General features: G+C 34.2%; 2 protein-coding genes across 2 annotated transcripts; both read left to right on the top strand.

Moving 5' to 3' along the window:
- The first annotated feature begins 13,667 nt into the window (after positions 1-13,667).
- LOC108192558 (RING-H2 finger protein ATL22) lies at positions 13,668-15,655 on the top strand. The gene is made up of 2 exons (XM_017372835.2): positions 13,668-14,342; positions 15,084-15,655. The coding sequence occupies exons 1-2, from the start codon at positions 13,763-13,765 to the stop codon at positions 15,563-15,565; spliced, it is 1,062 nt and encodes a 353-aa protein (XP_017228324.1). The 5' UTR covers positions 13,668-13,762; the 3' UTR covers positions 15,566-15,655.
- A 146-nt stretch (positions 15,656-15,801) lies between these two features.
- Positions 15,802-17,613, top strand: LOC135146691 (RING-H2 finger protein ATL20-like). The gene is made up of 2 exons (XM_064086516.1): positions 15,802-16,787; positions 16,994-17,613. The coding sequence occupies exons 1-2, from the start codon at positions 16,130-16,132 to the stop codon at positions 17,467-17,469; spliced, it is 1,134 nt and encodes a 377-aa protein (XP_063942586.1). The 5' UTR covers positions 15,802-16,129; the 3' UTR covers positions 17,470-17,613.
- Positions 17,614-17,692: the final 79 nt, after the last annotated feature.

Here is a 17,692-nt window from a genome sequence, read left to right as displayed (position 1 = left end):
ATACCGATGAATACAAAGGGGGCATACAGACGCGGTATGACATTTTCAAAATGTCATGCCGGTTCAAAGAAGTGTGTATGGTAAGCCACAGCCGGTATGACTTTCTTTGGAAAAGTCATACCGAGCTATTAAAACAGAATTTTAATAAAATAAAATAGAATATTATGATTTTCGATTAATTAAAAACAATAAAACCTTTTGCACATTTAATCCAAAAATCTAATACACATAATATATAATATATTACACATATATTTTGTAAAATTCAACTTTAATTAAATATGAATACTTATGATTTTAACTTTAATTCATTAAAATGAATTAACTTAAAAACAAATATTTATGCTTAATTAATTTTGAAAAATACAAAATAAATACATATAATTATCTAAATGCATGGAGAATATTACAGGGGAGTATGAAGCACTTAGAAAATTAAAGAGAAATATATGAACATGCATAATTACACATAAAATTATCAGATAATTTACAAATAATTATATAAAATCTAATAAAATAGATATAATTACACAGAAAATTCACAAAAATATATAATAATATATAAAATACATATAAAATATATACAAAGAGAATCATGGCATATTTAACATCCCTAGCTCACAAACCAACTTAGAGAAAGTGGATTCATCAAGTGGTTTAGTGAAGATGTCTGCAATTTGATCAGCTGTGGGTACGAAATGTAACACCACAGTACCATTCATGACATGTTCTCGAATGAAATGATACCTGATATCTATGTGCTTGGTCCTGGAGTGTTGCACTGGATTGTTTGAAATGGCTATGGCACTGGTGTTGTCACAAAATATTGGAATTTTGTCGACCGAAATACCATAATCATTTAATTGATTCCTGATCCAGAGAATCTGAGCACAGCAACTTCCAGCAGCTATGTACTCAGCTTCAGCAGTAGAAGTGGACACTGAGTGTTGCTTCTTGCTGTACCAGGAAACCAACCGATGTCCTAGAAATTGACAGCTTCCAGACGTACTCTTTCGATCAATCCTGCAACCAGCATAATCAGAATCTGTATAGCCGGTTAAGTCAAAATTAGTATTCTTAGGGTACCAAATACCTAAACCAGGTGTACCCTTAAGATATCTAAAGATTCTTTTGACGGCTATAAGATGTGATTCTTTAGGATCAGCCTGAAACCTAGCACATAAACATGTTGCAAACATAATATCTGGTCTACTAGCAGTTAGATAGAGTAAAGAGCCAATCATACCTCGATAGCTTGAGATATAGACTTTCTTACCAGATTTATCCTGGTCAAGCTTAGTGGCAGTGGCCATGGGTGTCTTTGCCGGTGAACAGTCTTCTAGATTGTACTTTCTTAGAAGATCTCTGACATACTTAGACTGGCAAATAAAGATTCCATCTTCCTTTTGGCTTACTTGAAGACCAAGAAAGTAGGATAGCTCACCCATCATACTCATTTCATAATTACTCTGCATTAACTTAGCAAATCTCTTGCACAAGTTATCGTTAGTAGAACCAAATATAATATCATCAACATATATTTGAACAAATATCATATCATTATCATGCAATTTGTAAAAGAGAGTTTTGTCTATGACACCTCTAGTAAATTTATTTTCAATTAAAAATTCAGAGAGGGTGTCATACCATGTCCTTGGTGACTGCTTGAGTCCATAGACAGCTTTGAATAGGAAGTACACAAAATCAGCAAATTCTGGATTTTCAAAGCCAGGGGGTTGTTCCAGATATACTTCTTCTTCCAGCTTTCCATTCAGAAATGCACTTGTCACATCCATCTGATAAACTTTGAAGTTGGAGTGTGTAGCAAATGCAAGGAATATTCTGATGGCTTCAAGACGAGCAATTGGAGCATAGGTTTCATCATAATCAATTCCTTCTTCCTGAGAATAACCTTTTGCAACCAGTATGGCTTTGTTTCTCACAACAATTCCATCACCATCTAACTTGTTACGGAAGACCCATCTAGCTCCAATTGTAGATTTTCGTTTTGGTCTTGGAACCAGGGCCCAGACTTCTTGTCTCTCAAATTGATTGAGTTCTTCTTGCATGGCAAGAACCCAATCAGGATCAGCAAGTGCTTCATCTATTTTCTTTGGTTCTAGTTGAGATAGAAATCCAGAAAATAAACATTCGTTTGTCGTAGCACTTCTAGTCTTTACACCAACATCAGGATCACCAATAATCATATCAAAGGGATGATCTCTGCTCCAAATCCTTTCCCTTGGAAGTTGTGTCCTTGATGATTCAGCAGCATTATCATTAAGCTGATGTGTATGACTAGTTGATCCACTAGCTCCCCCTGAGCTGTTGCCAGGATGACTTGATGATCCATCACTAGCATCAGTAGAATCTCCAGCATTATTGCCATTTCCTCCACCATTGCCTGGATCATTATCATTGTTGTCATCACCTGTTGCAACCTCAGGTGGAACATCATCATCTGAATCAGAATCTGGATAGTTGTCAAACTTCAAAGATTCAGATGGATCAGCAGATTGTAAACTTGGTAGTTTAGTGTCATCAAATGTTACATTGACACTAACTTTCATTGACAGAGTATCAATTACAAAAACTCTATAAGCATTATTTGTATAACCAACAAAAATTGCTTCAGATGCCTTTGGCTCAAACTTGTTCAAGTTCTCTTCACCATCCTTGAGAACACAACACTTGGCTCCAAAGACATGAAGATGTTTGACATATGGTTTCTTGTTTTTATACAGATGAAATGGAGTTTTCATATGATCCTTGTTGATCAAAGTTCTATTCTGGGTATAGCAGGCAGTAGACACAGCTTCAGCCCAAAAGTACAATGGAAGCTTTGATTCAGCAATCATAGTCCTTGCAGCTTCAATCAATGTACGATTCTTTCTTTCGACGACTCCATTCTGCTGAGGAGTCCTTGGTGCTGAATACTGCCTTCTAATTCCCTTTTCAGAGTAAAAGTTGATTAGAGTTTGATTCTTGAAGTCCGTGCTATTATCTGACCTTACAGCTTTCACTGGCACACCTTGATCCAATTCAACTGACTTAATATGATCAATCACTGTCATCGAGGTTTCATCCTTAGAAGCTAGGAAGTAAACCCAAGTAAATTTCGAGAAGTCATCCACAATGACTAAGGCATATCTTCCTCCATCAATAGATGCAACATTCACGGGGCCAAACAAATCCATATGCAGTAAGTGAAGTGGATTTGTAATGGTATTCATGGTCTTGCCTTTGTGAGATGCTCTCTTCGCTTTTCCTTTCTGACAAGCTTCACAGAGATCATCAGTTGAGAATTCCAGGGAAGGCAAACCTCTCACTAGATCTCTCTTTACTAGAGAGTTCATGGTTTTGAAGTTGAGGTGTGAGAGCTTCTTATGCCATAACCAACTATCTTCAGCAGACACTTTGGCGTAGAAACAGTGAACTTCGTTTCCTGGTCCTGAAGACAAATCATCTACGAATATATTGCCTTTCCTTATGCCACATAGTGAAGGACGCTTATCCTTGATATGTTTAATGATACATATCTCCTTTTCAAAATGAACATAATATCCTTTGTCACAAAATTGACTGACACTCAGGAGATTATGTTGAAGTCCTTCAACTATTGCAATATCTTCTATGATGATCCTCCCAATTTTGTACTTGCCATATCCCACAGTACGACCTTTGCTATTATCAGCAAAACTGACTGTTGGGCCAGCTCCTTCTCTTATGTCTTCCAGCAGGGATCTGTTGCCAGTCATGTGCATTGACGCTCCACTGTCAAGCACCCAAGTAACTCGTACAATTCCACTGGCACCCTGCAAAAGACAACTTGATTAAACCTTCTTTGGGACCCACACTTGATTGGGTCCAGCAAACTGAAAGAATTGATTTCTATCAGGTAATACAACAGAGCCTCTTGGACTGATATTTGGTTCTGATTTGACTGAACTTACTTCCTTAATAACGGCCTTATAAACCTTGGTTTTAGGCTTTGGAACATAAGTCTCCTTCCTAACACGAGGAGGACTAGCAGTCTTTGATCTAGCATGCTTATTGTTTGTGTGTTGCCTAGGTGATGTGTTTTCATTTTTAGCATGCAAATTTTTAAAATAAGCAGACATCATATTGAAAGCACAAGTCATGCAATTATCAACACCACAACATTTATGACATGCATCAAAAACAGGAACAACAGGAATATCAGTCACCGCAGTAGGAACATCAATAGATTCCACTCTAACCTTGTTAACAGATTTAAAGTTCTCAGTAGAATGACATCTATTGTTCTTGTTCTTACTTTTCACAAAATTATTAGACTTGTTGAATTTAGTTTTCTCAGAGTTGACACCTAAACCAGCTTTAGGCAACCTAACATTGCCTTTCACTTTGATTGGTTTCAGTGATGTCAGGATCTCATCTCTCTTCTCATTACTCTCTTTCATTTTAAGGTCTTCCTGTTTAAGTTCATATTTAATGACAACAGGAGTTTCTAACAGAGGTTCAACTTCTGAGGATTTGAACAGGGGTTGAGGGGAATCTTTCAAAACAAAAGGAATTCCTCTCTCCTCAGCACTCTTCTTAAAGGGAGTAATGTTACTAGCCTTACCTACAGATTTGTTATAGTCAAAACCTATTCCAACAGTTCTCTTGATCTCTTGTTTATCATTAAGTTCTTTGACTATAGTGGAGGCATCTTTAAAGGCTTTACATTTCACTTTCTCTTCGTCTAGCTGAAGTCTTAAAGCAATCTCACCTTTCTCTAGAACTCTGACTTTAGCACATTGTAATCCTAAATCCATAGTCAGTTGTTCTATTTTAGGTTTTAATACGTTCATCTCATTCATTTTATAAGCATGAATATCTAAGACTAGTGTATCAATTTTAAGATTGGCAGCTTTCAACTTTTTAATAGCATCATCTCTTTCGAGTCCTAATTGCATAAAAAGTTTAAGGCATGTAGGATCTACCTGAAAGCTTCCAGCAGGAGGAGGTGAAGATGATCCAGCATTAACCATAAGAGCAACATTCCCAATCTGCTCTTCTTCATCACTATCTGTATCATCCCAGCTTTTCCCTTCTGCCAGATATGATTTGCTCTTGAAGCTTTGATTTCCAGAAGTACCCTGATGCTTTCTCACAAGTGCATCATACTTCTGCTTCAGCTCATCGTACGAATCTTTTCTCTTTCCTTGAACCTTGGGCTGTTTGCATTCAGTTGCAAAGTGTCCAGGTTCACCACAGTTGAAGCACTTGAACTTGCTTCTATCCACCATCCCAATCTTGTATCCTCCTTTGCTCGTAGAAGATGAATAACCCCCTTTTTGAAACCTGTTGACAGTAGGTTTGTACTTGTAGGAGGGGTTCTTTCTGAATCTCATGTTTCCAAACTTCTTGGCAAACAATGATAGAGATTGATCTTCTAACTGTTCTAGCTCTTCCATTGTAATGAACTCTTCGTCACCACTGGAAGAGGCAGTCTGACCCATCTCAGGTACAACAAATTCCTGAGTGGTTTTAGAAGGGACAACAACATCCTTCTTCTCTTCCGGTACAGGTGACTCAACAACTAGAGCTCTCGAATGGTTCAGTGTTTTACCCCAGCCATTCTCTGTTTACTTTGAACTTGCTCTAGTTCATAAATTTTCAAAATTCCGTAGAGTCTCTCCAGAGATATCTCATTCAGATCTCTGCTTTCCCTGATGGCAGTGATTCTGTGTTCCAGATGTTCAAAAAGTGTTAAGAGAAATTTCATGTTGACCTCTTTCTTGTCGTAGTATTTCCCATTTAAATTTAGATTATTAATCAGATTATTAAGTCTGATAAACACTTCTGAAATCCCTTCTCCGGGATTGGAACCAAACTGTTCATACTGAGCCATCAGTATCTCTTTCTTGTTTTCTCTAACTTCATCTGAGCCTTCATTGATGATCTCTAACGTATCCTAGATTTGCTTGGCGTTTGTACAATTAACAACAGCATTGTACATTACTGGATCTAGAGATTCTACCAGAATCAGTTGAAGAGCGTCATCTAAGTTCATCTGTTCACCCTCTTCATCTGTGTACTCATGAAGTTCTTTCGGAATGGTCTGATGAAGTATTAACACACCTTCTTCTTCGTGTGCTAATATGACTTTCATCGGAATAGAAACACCTTTGTTTAATATCCCGATATATTTTCTGTTGGCTGTGCGGAGGAATAATAACATGTGCCTCTTCCATAGGCTAAAGTGTTCCTTGCTGAACGGTGGGATTTTGATGCTACTGATTTTCTGTGTACTCATGTGTAAGGATTTGAAGTGAATAGTGTTTGGATGAGATTTGGATTTTTGAAAGAAAAATATTTTAAATCAGAATTAATTTTTGGAATAAAATTAATTCGAATAAAAAATATTTGGACGTTATAGAGTGTGTATAGGATCTGATACGAAAAAATGGTATCAACCGCTCTGATGCCAATTGTTAGGTCCTGAAACGATTGTAGAAGGGGGGGGGGGGTTGAATACAATCGTCACTAAAAATCGCGGCGGAATAATCTGATTTGAATTAAACTTGTTAATCAGATTTTAATTAATTAATATAACAATGTTTTAAGTCGTTATATAATTAATAAGGTTCGTTTTAATGTCCACTAAAGTTCGTAGAATAAATTTGACAGGATGTATTCTAGTTTAGTGATTAAAACAACCGAGTGATCAAAGTACAGAAAATTGTGGATATAACAATTGCAAGTTACAAACAACTTGAAAGCTTTTACAATGCTTGAACACTTACAAATGAAGAAGTGAAGCCATATTTATAGGCAAATCACTTGGATCTAGGTATGACATTGAAAGGAATGACTTTCTAGCTTAGGAATGACATAATAAAGCAAAGCCATGCCAAACACTAAGAAGGAATGACATTAAAACACAAAGTCATGCTAAACAAAGGGAAGGAATGACTTTTTATGAGAAAGCCATACTGAAAAACTCAGTATGACTTAATCAGACTTGGCCATCAAGGTCATTCGGTATGACATATAAAACAAAAGCCATACAGACCACTTGGTATGACTTTTCTAAGTCATAATCACTCAAGACATACACACAATCAAGAAAGCCTGGAACAGAGACACGGTATGACATTTTAATGTCATACCAGATGAAGTCTGTTGAAAGCAAACGGTATGACTTATCAAGAGAAAGTCATACCGAATGATATAATCACTCAAACAGCCTTAATATGACTTTTTCAAGTCATTCCTGAGAATGTCATTTAGCAGGGCACGGTATGACATTATTATATAATGTCATACCGAGCTATATGATGCATAAAAATAGTTTTAATAATTAAATAAATATTAGATAATTACCCACTTAATTATATTAATTATATAAATTCATAAATTAAATTAATTCGAAGGTGAATCAATTTAATAAATAAATTATACAACTAATTTAATTATTTTGATTAGTGAGATAATTAAGTAAATACTTATAAAATTGTATATCTTCATCAGCAGAGACTTCAGGCTTGATTAAACTTTGTAGATCTTTGTCTTGATCGAACAGCCACTTGTAGTTGATGCAGAACACTTAATCTGAGTAGCTGACACACAAATGTACTGTCTGGTTCATCTGTATCTAGCTGAATTAAATATTCTTTATCAAATAAACATTTGAAACGAGGCTTGTTCGTCGAGTCTATGTCTTCGTAGATCTTCTTCATAAGTAACAGTAGTATGGAATCTTCTGAATAAATAAAGTATTAAAACTTTATACCTTCTGGACTTCTGGACATGCTACAGAAAATTATTTGTACACTGAGGCTTGAACATATTAATGAACTTCTTTCAGTGGTGTGCAACAGCATCCTGAAATTCTTCAGACATATAATTTCAATAATTCACTTGACGTTCTTCGTACGGATTTCTTCAACAATACTTGCTATTTACCTTTCTTTCTTATCAGAGTTGAGTTGGTACCTCTTTAATTACAAATAGGCTAAACATATGCCTTTCAGAGGTCACAAGGGAGTTCGACATTGATGCATGAATAAATAATAACATGTAGTTTATAATTACTTTAAAAAAAAACATATAGTTTATAATTAAATATAAATATTATTTTATTAAATATTTTGTGTGTTTAATATAATTTTTTTATCATTTTTTTTATTTAAGTTATCATTTTGTGTTTTAACTTATTAGATGAATTATTTTATTAATTAGTTAATTAAGATCTAAAAGCAAAATACTTTTACTTATTTTTCAAGAAAATATAATATAATATTATAAAATATAATAATATAATTCGGATAATTCTAAATTTGTGATTTCAAATGTAATATCCAAAATTAAATATTTATTAATTCGAAATTTTACGCAATTTATCAAAATACTTTTACATTATATATTTATTTGTTTCGTACTAATATAATAACTCATTACATTATTTTTCGAATAATATCTTTTTTATTAGTTCCAAATATATTTTTTTTCCATACGAATATAAACTGTTATTAATTTTTTTTTTCAATTATTATATTTATAGTTTCGAATTATAGTCATATTATTGCATTACTTTATTTTTTTACTAATATTTTTAGTTTCGAATTATACTAATATTTTTAGTTTCGAATTATACTAATATTTTTCTTCAATTATTATATTTTTTCCAATTATTATATCTATTATATTTTTATTTTCGAATTATACTAATATTTTTTTCAATTATTATATCTATTATATTTTTAGTTTCGAATTATTATATTTTTTTATACTAATTTTTTTTAGTTTCTACATTTTTTTCATTTATTATATTTTTAGTTTCGCATTATACTAATTTTTTAGTTTAGATTTCAAATTATATTATTTTCGATTATCACTAATATTATTGCATTACTTTATATCTTTTTTACGTTATTTATTTATTTTTTCCTTTTTCTATATACCATATTACCACATATACGTAATTTATTACATTACATTATATGTATTTCGGTGCATGGATGTACTATACCGGTTGATTGAGTTTGTGGAGAAATCATATAATGAAGTGTGTATTGGTGACAGCTGTGTGGTAAGAGTAAATGCGGAAGCTTCTTATCTAACACAGGTCGCCTGAGCGAGGGGCGACCCCTTACTGCTTTTAAACAAGGAAGGTCGTCCCTGGGTAGGGAGTCTTTCTTACACTGGGGTCACCCGAGTTGTGTATAATTAGGTTGGTTAGTTTTGAAAAGTTGAACGTAGGCTGGTTAGTTTTGAAAACTTTACGTTCAAACTTGTTAGTTTGGATAGAGCTATAGTTTGAGTTATCGACTAGAACTGCGATTCCATACAAACTTTTATCACCAAATCAAGACCCTGCTTACAATGAAGAAGCGAGAAACAAAGCTCTCACCAAGGAGAGAAAGCAACCCGAATATACAAGTCAAAAATCGAAATAAAAGGAAACTGAAAAAAAAATGAAAATAAAAAACTTAATTAGATCTGACAGTCGAAACCACGAGATGAACGATGAACTCTCGTATCTGATAAGCTCCGCTTGAATCGAATAAAAAAGTAAATTGAAAGCTCCGATGATGTAGATCTAGAAAAACAAATCAAAGGAGATAAATCCTTCTTCGAAGAGGAAGATTATTGAAAGAAACAAAAGAAATAAAACAAACAAAAGAGTTTGGGGATTTCCACCGGTGAAAATCGATGGAAGCCCTTCAGATGATGAAGATGGCTACTTCAAGAATAAAAAGAGCTTCAGGCTTTAGGTTAATGGTGGAAGAGAAAAAAGTTGATATATTTTTAGTTATCTAATTGGTAATCAGAGTTTTTAATCGATGGATAAGGACCCTTTTTTACAGTTTACAAGACGAAAGAAAGATTTGAACTAACACAAAACTCATCAAATATAGCGTTTGTTCCTAAATGAAACAAATTAACTTACATGATGCTGGAATATTTTCTTACTTTTGAAATATAATATAAATTTTATTTGGGACATTTGTGTGATATTTAATGTTTTAAATGGCTATTTCTCGACAGAGAGGAAGTATGTTAATGATGTTTCGAGGCTCATCTCTATGGAGGAGCAGGGTCTGAGAAGAAAACAAGGAAAAAGAATGAAATCTTGGGATGATTGAGGTTCGTTTTGAATTGCAGGTGATTAGCTCTATTTTCTATCTAATTTTTTTCTATAAATGTTCCTATTTTGATAATGTCTTCAATTTAGAGGGGTGTTGTTTCATGTTTTATAGACTTTTATTACAAGATTATGTGATTAGCATTGTATTGATGAATGCTATGAACGCTTTTGTGATTAGCATTGTGTTCATACAATACATTCTTCTTTCTAAATACCTACCAAGTACTTGCTAATTCTTAAGTTTCGAATGTAGTGGCGGGCCTTTTTGTTACGTATCTGCATCAACACTTATATGTAAGAATCATATGACTAATATAATGAACTCTGAAACAGCAGTAACATGAATATGAGTTACATAATTGAGTACTAGTACTGTCTTTTTATGCATGTTCTGTATTTGTTTTGTGCTATATCAAGTCCCATGTAAGACATAGTACACTATTATCAGTGATCCAAGAAAGCCTTTCGATATGCTCGGTTTCCAGTCCTGCTTTAACTTTGTTTGTCTACATATATTCAATCATGTTACTTTTGTTGCTTCAGATATTAGTTATAGAATACTTTAAGTATAAAAGTAGTTCAGAAAACCATATTTGCTAAAAAGATGTTCATTTACATTAATTATACAATGTTATCTTCAATATGAATCGATGGTTAATTTGCCAAGTCCGGAAGCAGACAAAAATATCATAATGTATAAAATATACAATGTTATTTTCTACATTGACTAAATCCTAAGTCTGCCTCCTGATCACGAGTAATATCCACATAATTGAGAGAAATGATCCGAAATATCACTTATTATCATTACATATAATCCAGTATTTTGAACTTTAGAAGAAAATACTGCATAGTGTTGTATTTAGGTCTGAAAATTTCTACAAAACATATCACCATATGACTTTTTAGTGTGAAACTTACATAAAATTACATTTAAGACTAAAAAACGCTAGATCATATAACATTATCACCAGAAAACAATGATAATTACCCGACACCCGTTCACCATAGATTGCCAGCACCCGTTCACAAGTACTAGGCTTTTTGGGCATGTCAAGTGATCTTGGCTTTCTAATATAGGTACAAAGTTGCTTCGCTTATATAATTATAGATGTGAGTATGTCTATTAGAGCAACTCCAGCAGCTTCCCTATTTGGAGTCTTAAACCAAAATATGAGGAATATGGGAAAATAATCCACTCCAACAGTATCTTAGTGATTCCCTAAATCACTAAGATCCACTGGCCATGCCTTATCTTTAGGTAACCTCTCTCCTCTCCTAAATCTTATTTTTATAAATTTTGAATACAAACATGTTCTCTCTCTTCACCTATTGCAATAATGGTAACTTTTAATAATAAAATAGTATATAAGGAATGAATATAAGGAATATTGTTGGAAGTGAGAATAGCTATTATTATCTTAAGTCACTAGGATCCAATATTTTATATTATATTTAGGGAATGGGCTAAGATGCTGCTGGAGATGCTCTTAGTTAAGAGCATCTCCAACCCCAAAAATCCTTAGCTAAAATTGCATATGTGGCATCTAGGTGGCATCTAGATGGCACTTATAGAGATTATCTAAAAATTATACAACTCCAACCCTCCACTCCTTAGCAAAAAAATATAGCCAACCATGTTTGGTTGGCTATATTTGTCGAACCAAGTGAGCCCTTAGGTATAATTTTACACAAGCAAAATTATAGATAATCCCGTTGGAGCATATACATGTCCCCTTAGCAAAAAATTTACATAATTCATATAGCCAATCAATATAGCCAACCATTATACATATTGCCCTTGAAGATGCTCTAAGAGTTTATAGTCCATACCAGGTCCTGCCCGAGGAAAAAATTAAAACACCAAATGATAGGAAGCGAAATAATACTATGTTTAATTTGACAATGTAGTGGTGAAATAGTTGCTAAGTGTCAAATTTAACACGCAAAATTAAAACGCAGTAACGGAGAATTCATCAGAGAAAGAAGGAAATGCCGTTTATAACGCCCTGCTCCCGAGTTATAATTAGGAAGAAAAGTAAGTGAAAATTAAGTAAAGTTATGTAATTTTTACTTTCGTTTGTGCTCCTGAGTTTTTTAAAAAGAGGAAAACAAGTGAAAATGGATGCAAATATAATATAATTTCACTTCAAAAGTTTCACTTAAAAAATGGGATGAAAATGAAAGCACATTTACTTGTACGTGCATTCACTTGATTTCTTTCTTAAAAAACTTGGGAGCATAGCCTAAATCATGCATTGACATCATTTTATAGTATTTAGTTTGGTTTCTAACGGGCTAATAATAATTTATGAAAATAAAATAAAATTATAATAGTTTTTCTTTTCGCTCGGTGTTGGATTTGAATATAATTGATGCAGAATCTTTTAAATTTATAAGCAACAATTCAAGTTTAAAAAAAATGTGGGAAAGATTTATAAAAATATGAAATCGTTGAGGCTATAGATCATTAGAATCCAATTAATATATTTTCTAATATATTTAGATTTGTTAAATAAAAATAGATATAGATTGATAAATTATTTTGAACTTTTATTTTTTCAAATAAAAATTTAATATCAAAACTTTACACAAGAAAGAAATATTTTTTAAAAATTATGAAACTATATTTGTATGTATTTTAAAATAATATAAAAAATATAAAAATTGAAGGGAATTTGTCAAAAATACTAATTTTTTTTAAGTCTTTTTGTGATTTTACTATATTTTGAAAAAAATTACAAAAATACTAACTTTTTAGAAAATATTTGCAAAAATACGATCTGCAACTAGATGCAACTTGAGTTAATTGGCTCCGCAGGGATTGCAATATAGTTTCATTTGGTTGCAAGTGTGGTTGCCGTGTTGCATACAGTATTTTTGCAAATATTTCAAAAATTTGGTATTTTTTGTAAAATATTTAAAAAATATGTAATATTTTTACAAAAATAATTTTGGACTTGAGTATTTATGTGAAAACCCAAAAATTGAAAGGAAACAAAGAGAGTATTACGGGGGTGTATTCGATTGGGATTTTAATGCATTGTTTTTAGTCTATGGATTTTAATGAATTGTATGAGATTTTGATTTTGTGCGGATTCTTGATGAAATGTCGCGGAGTTGATAGGATTTAGGTACAATGTTTCAAAATCCCATTGAATTTGGTAGGATTTCAGAAAACTTAAAATACACGGAAGAATGCCACAAAATCTATCATTTTATGAAATGAAAAAAAATCCATCAGCATTTGAATACCATCAGATTTTAATGGATTTTAAACAATCTCAATTGAATACCATCGGATTTTAAAGCATAATTTAAAATCTCAATTGAATACCACCAGATTTTGTAGCATAATTTAAAATCTCAATTGAATACCCCAAGATTTTAATGGATTTCAAACAATCACAATCAAATACCCTCGGATTTCATGAATGCAAAAAAATGCTTTAAAATCCCAATCTAATACATCCCTCTTAATTTTTCGATTTTTCTAGGCCAAATGAAAATATAGTCGATACAAATACTTTGTGGGAAAGTACCCACCACATACGTTTAATGGCCTCCGAGTTGACTAGAAAGTATTAACACCACTAGCTCATAAAACCTAACCAAAACTCAAAGTCGGTTCCACCCAAACTAATGGCGATGATCAAAACTCTATTTCCACCGACCCTTTTCATCATCTTCTCCATCACACACACAGTACTATGTGCAGAAACATGCAACTCTACTTCATGCAGCCCTCTGGGGCCCACAGTCCGGTTCCCTTTCCGGCTCAGCAATCAACCGAGACACTGCGGATTTCCGGGTTTCGATCTTTCATGCAGCAACCAGTCTGAGCTCATGATAAATCTCAATCTCGCAGGAGATTTTCAAGTGACTGATATTGATTACATGGAACAGACTATTTACATCAAGCCCGAGTTTTGTCCACCTAATAGAATTGGTGCTTTTAATCCTCTGGACTCTCCGTTCATTATGGGTTTACGTGAAGAATACTACTTTTTCAACTGCTCATCATCTGCCTGGTTTTTTCCGGGCGTTGAGGTTGTCAAGTGTTTTCCCGGTGAGGATGGGAATAAGACTGTTGCGGCGATTCCCAGGAGATTTTTCGACGAGTTTATGAATCAGGGTTTGGGGGATTCCTGCCAATTTATCAATTTCAAGATTAGTACTTTGGTGGGGTTTGTGTGGGCTGCGCCCAATTCTTCTGCCAAGAGTAAGTTATGATGATAAATTGATAACCCTTTTTTTTTTGTTATAATTCCGTCACAGTTCTCCCTTCCTATTGTAGTTTACTATAAAGCCTAATTGATAGGGTGATCGGGTTTAATATGCCTGAATTTCTTATACGTCGGCTAAAGACTAAAGGGCGAAACGTTATGACCTTTACATATGACATGAAATTGAAGTGAATAGGCAACAAAGAGAAAGTCTTGGAGGTTGCTGATTAGATGCAGACTGGTAATTGATTAGACTAAGCTTCTGCAACTCTATATTATAGCTAATTGTGGCAAGCAATGTTTGATGTGAAAACTATAATCATTTGTTAGTGCTTAACAGTTCGTACATAATTTTTTCTTGTGAAGCGATTTTGATGTGTTTTCTTGATCAAAAGCTGGTTTCCAACTTGAAGAGAAGGGACTTGTTTGTTAAGGTTCATGAGTGTAGTTCCAAAAATTTCAGCAGAACTTCAGGATTTTTGTCAGTATATATACATAAGTTGGAGAGTAGTTTCAAAAATTTTTAGGATTTTGGTGATTGGGTCTGTATACATAAATTTGAAAGTAGTTAAAAAATTTTAGGATTTGAACTCTGAATCTCTAAATAAATATAGTAATCATCTCATACCCAATTAATTATTAAGTCTCCATAATCTCCGACTTAAATGCAAAGACTTTCACTACCCCCATTTCAAAGTTTGTTATGGTTCTTACCATGTTTGGATCTCCATTTGCAGGTCTTTCAACAGCTGCTAAGTATGGAATAGTAGTCGGGGTAGGATTGCCTGGAATTTTTCTTCTCGTTTGTCTTGCAAGGTTTGCAAGGAGAAAGATGAAAGAGCGTGCTCACATCCAGCTGCGACATAGTGTACAAAACCTCCCAACAACAAGAATATCACTAACGCCTCCTAGATATGTTATGGGACTTGACAAAGCCACCATCAACTCATATCCAATGACAGTGTTGGGGGAAAGCAAGCGACTGCCTAAGCCTAGTGATTCAACATGCGCAATATGTTTGTCCGAATACCAGCCAAATGACAAACTAAGGACTGTGCCAGAATGTAATCACTATTTTCATTCTAATTGTATAGATGAATGGCTCAAACTCAATGCCAGTTGTCCTGTATGTAGAAACTTCCCGGAGGGATCATCTGGTAGAACAGCAGCTGATCCTATGTCCTCATCATCTTCGCCTACGTCTCTATTCTCTAATTAGGTAAGATAATGTACTGAACTTTTCTGCGGGAACCTTTGAAAGTTGTACATGGTTGATATGTGTACAGGAGTTATAAAATTTTTAACTGAATCCAATAGTTCCAGTGACTGTGACATCAATATATTGCTGACCAAGTCTCCGTAATAATAATATAACCTGAAAGTTTGAATTGTTCTACCACCATCGCCTTCGCCTCTCTTTCGTGCACTGTCAGTATTCATGACAAGGACATCTTAACTAAAGTAAGAAAACAAGTTAGAAGTTTTAGACGATCGTATTTTTCATTTGACAATGTCCTGGCATTATAATAACCCAATTTCCACGCATGAATCTTACTGTAAGTCTATGACACTGTTTGCTTCCGATCCCAGCTAATCTAGAAAATTTTATATACATATTGTTCGAGTCTAGACTAATTCTGAAAGTTCAGTATAATTTTATATTAATTTATCCCAGAATGGCAGAATCTGTGTGGATCACAAAATACCTAATACACATGTTAATAGACCTTTGAATATACTCAAAGCTAAGCTTAAGTTTGGTTCCAAGAAAACAACAAAAACAATGGAAATCCTCACTTTATTCTCCCTCTTCCTTTCTATCATCTTCTCCATCACACACAGAGTACTATGTGTAGAAACATGTGAGCTTACTTCATGCAGTCCTACAGGACCAACAGTCCGGTTCCCTTTTCGTCTAGGTAGACAGCCCAGACAGTGTGGTTATCCAGGTTTCGATCTTTCTTGCAACAACCAAAGTCAACTTCTCCTAAACATACCATTTACTGGAAATCTTGTAGTCACTGATATTAATTATACATCACAAACCATATTATTTAAGCCCAAATTCTGTCCTCCCCCTAGACTTGACACTTTTAGTCCTTTTGGCTCTCCGTTTGATTTTGGTTTATTAGATGAATATTTTTTTATTAATTGTTCATCAACCTGGTATTTTCCGGGTTCTTCATCAGTTGACGTGGTAGATAAGGATTGTGTTGGTAACGTGAATGGTACAGTTGTTGCGTTTCCTGGAAGATTTTTTAATGGGTTTAAAGACGGAGGCTTGCCAGAAAACTGCACAAATATTCTATTGGCGACGGATATTCCAGTGGGGTTTCGGTGGAATGCCCCTTTTTGTGGGCGCTGCGAGCGTGACAATGGGACTTGTGGGTACAAGAATGTGGAGACCCTGGAAGTTGGTTGCTCTGTAACTTCTAAGGGTGGTAAGTCCTAATTTGTTCAATCAAATCAGTTGTGTTCTTCAATAAATTTTATATATCATATATTACCAGGACTTCTTTTCAGTATGTGAAAAACTACATGTTACTTGATAGATTTGGTCATGGAATTCTTTAATCACAGAAAATAGAACTTGTTATGCTGCAAATTAAATCATGAGTTCTTAGTATGTATAAATTTCCATATGCAGGTCTTTCAGCTGGTGCCAAGTATGGAATAACAATCGGTGCAGGATTGCCAGGACTTTTTCTTCTCGTTTGTCTCTCAATCTATGCAAGAAAGAAAATCAACGACCGTGCTCTCATCCAGCAGCGGCATCATGTGTCAGATTTTCCGACAACAATAGCCCTACAGCCTCCCAGGTTTGCAATGGGACTGGACAAGCTCACCATCGACTCCTATCCCATGACAGTGCTGGGAGAGAGCAAGCGATTGCCTAAGCCTAGTGACTCGACATGTGCAATATGTTTGTCCGAGTACCAGCCAAATGACACACTGAGGACTGTACCAGAATGTAATCACTATTTTCATTCTAATTGTATAGATGAATGGCTCAAGCTCAATGCCACTTGTCCGATATGTAGGAACTTCCCGGAGGGATCACTTGATAGAGCTGCTCCGCCTCTGTCCTCATCTTCCTCATCTACTTCGCTATTTTCTAGTTAGACAATAGTTTGTTAATCATGTTTGCAGAAACCTTTGACCTGGTTTCTGCCCTCTGTACATTGTACGATGAAAATGTAGGATACATATCCTTATTACTTCACGAAACTCAGTACTTACGAGTAATCAAAATCATATGTTTAAAAATGTCACAAAAATCATAATAATCTTTCACTGTTACTTCCCCTGCTTTGCAGCAAATGTACTTCCCCTGTTTTTTCCCTAC

This window comes from Daucus carota, chromosome 2 (assembly GCF_001625215.2).
Source record: "Daucus carota subsp. sativus chromosome 2, DH1 v3.0, whole genome shotgun sequence".
NCBI classification, from domain to species: domain Eukaryota; kingdom Viridiplantae; phylum Streptophyta; class Magnoliopsida; order Apiales; family Apiaceae; genus Daucus; species Daucus carota.
This window is presented reverse-complemented; position numbering and strand designations above follow the sequence as displayed.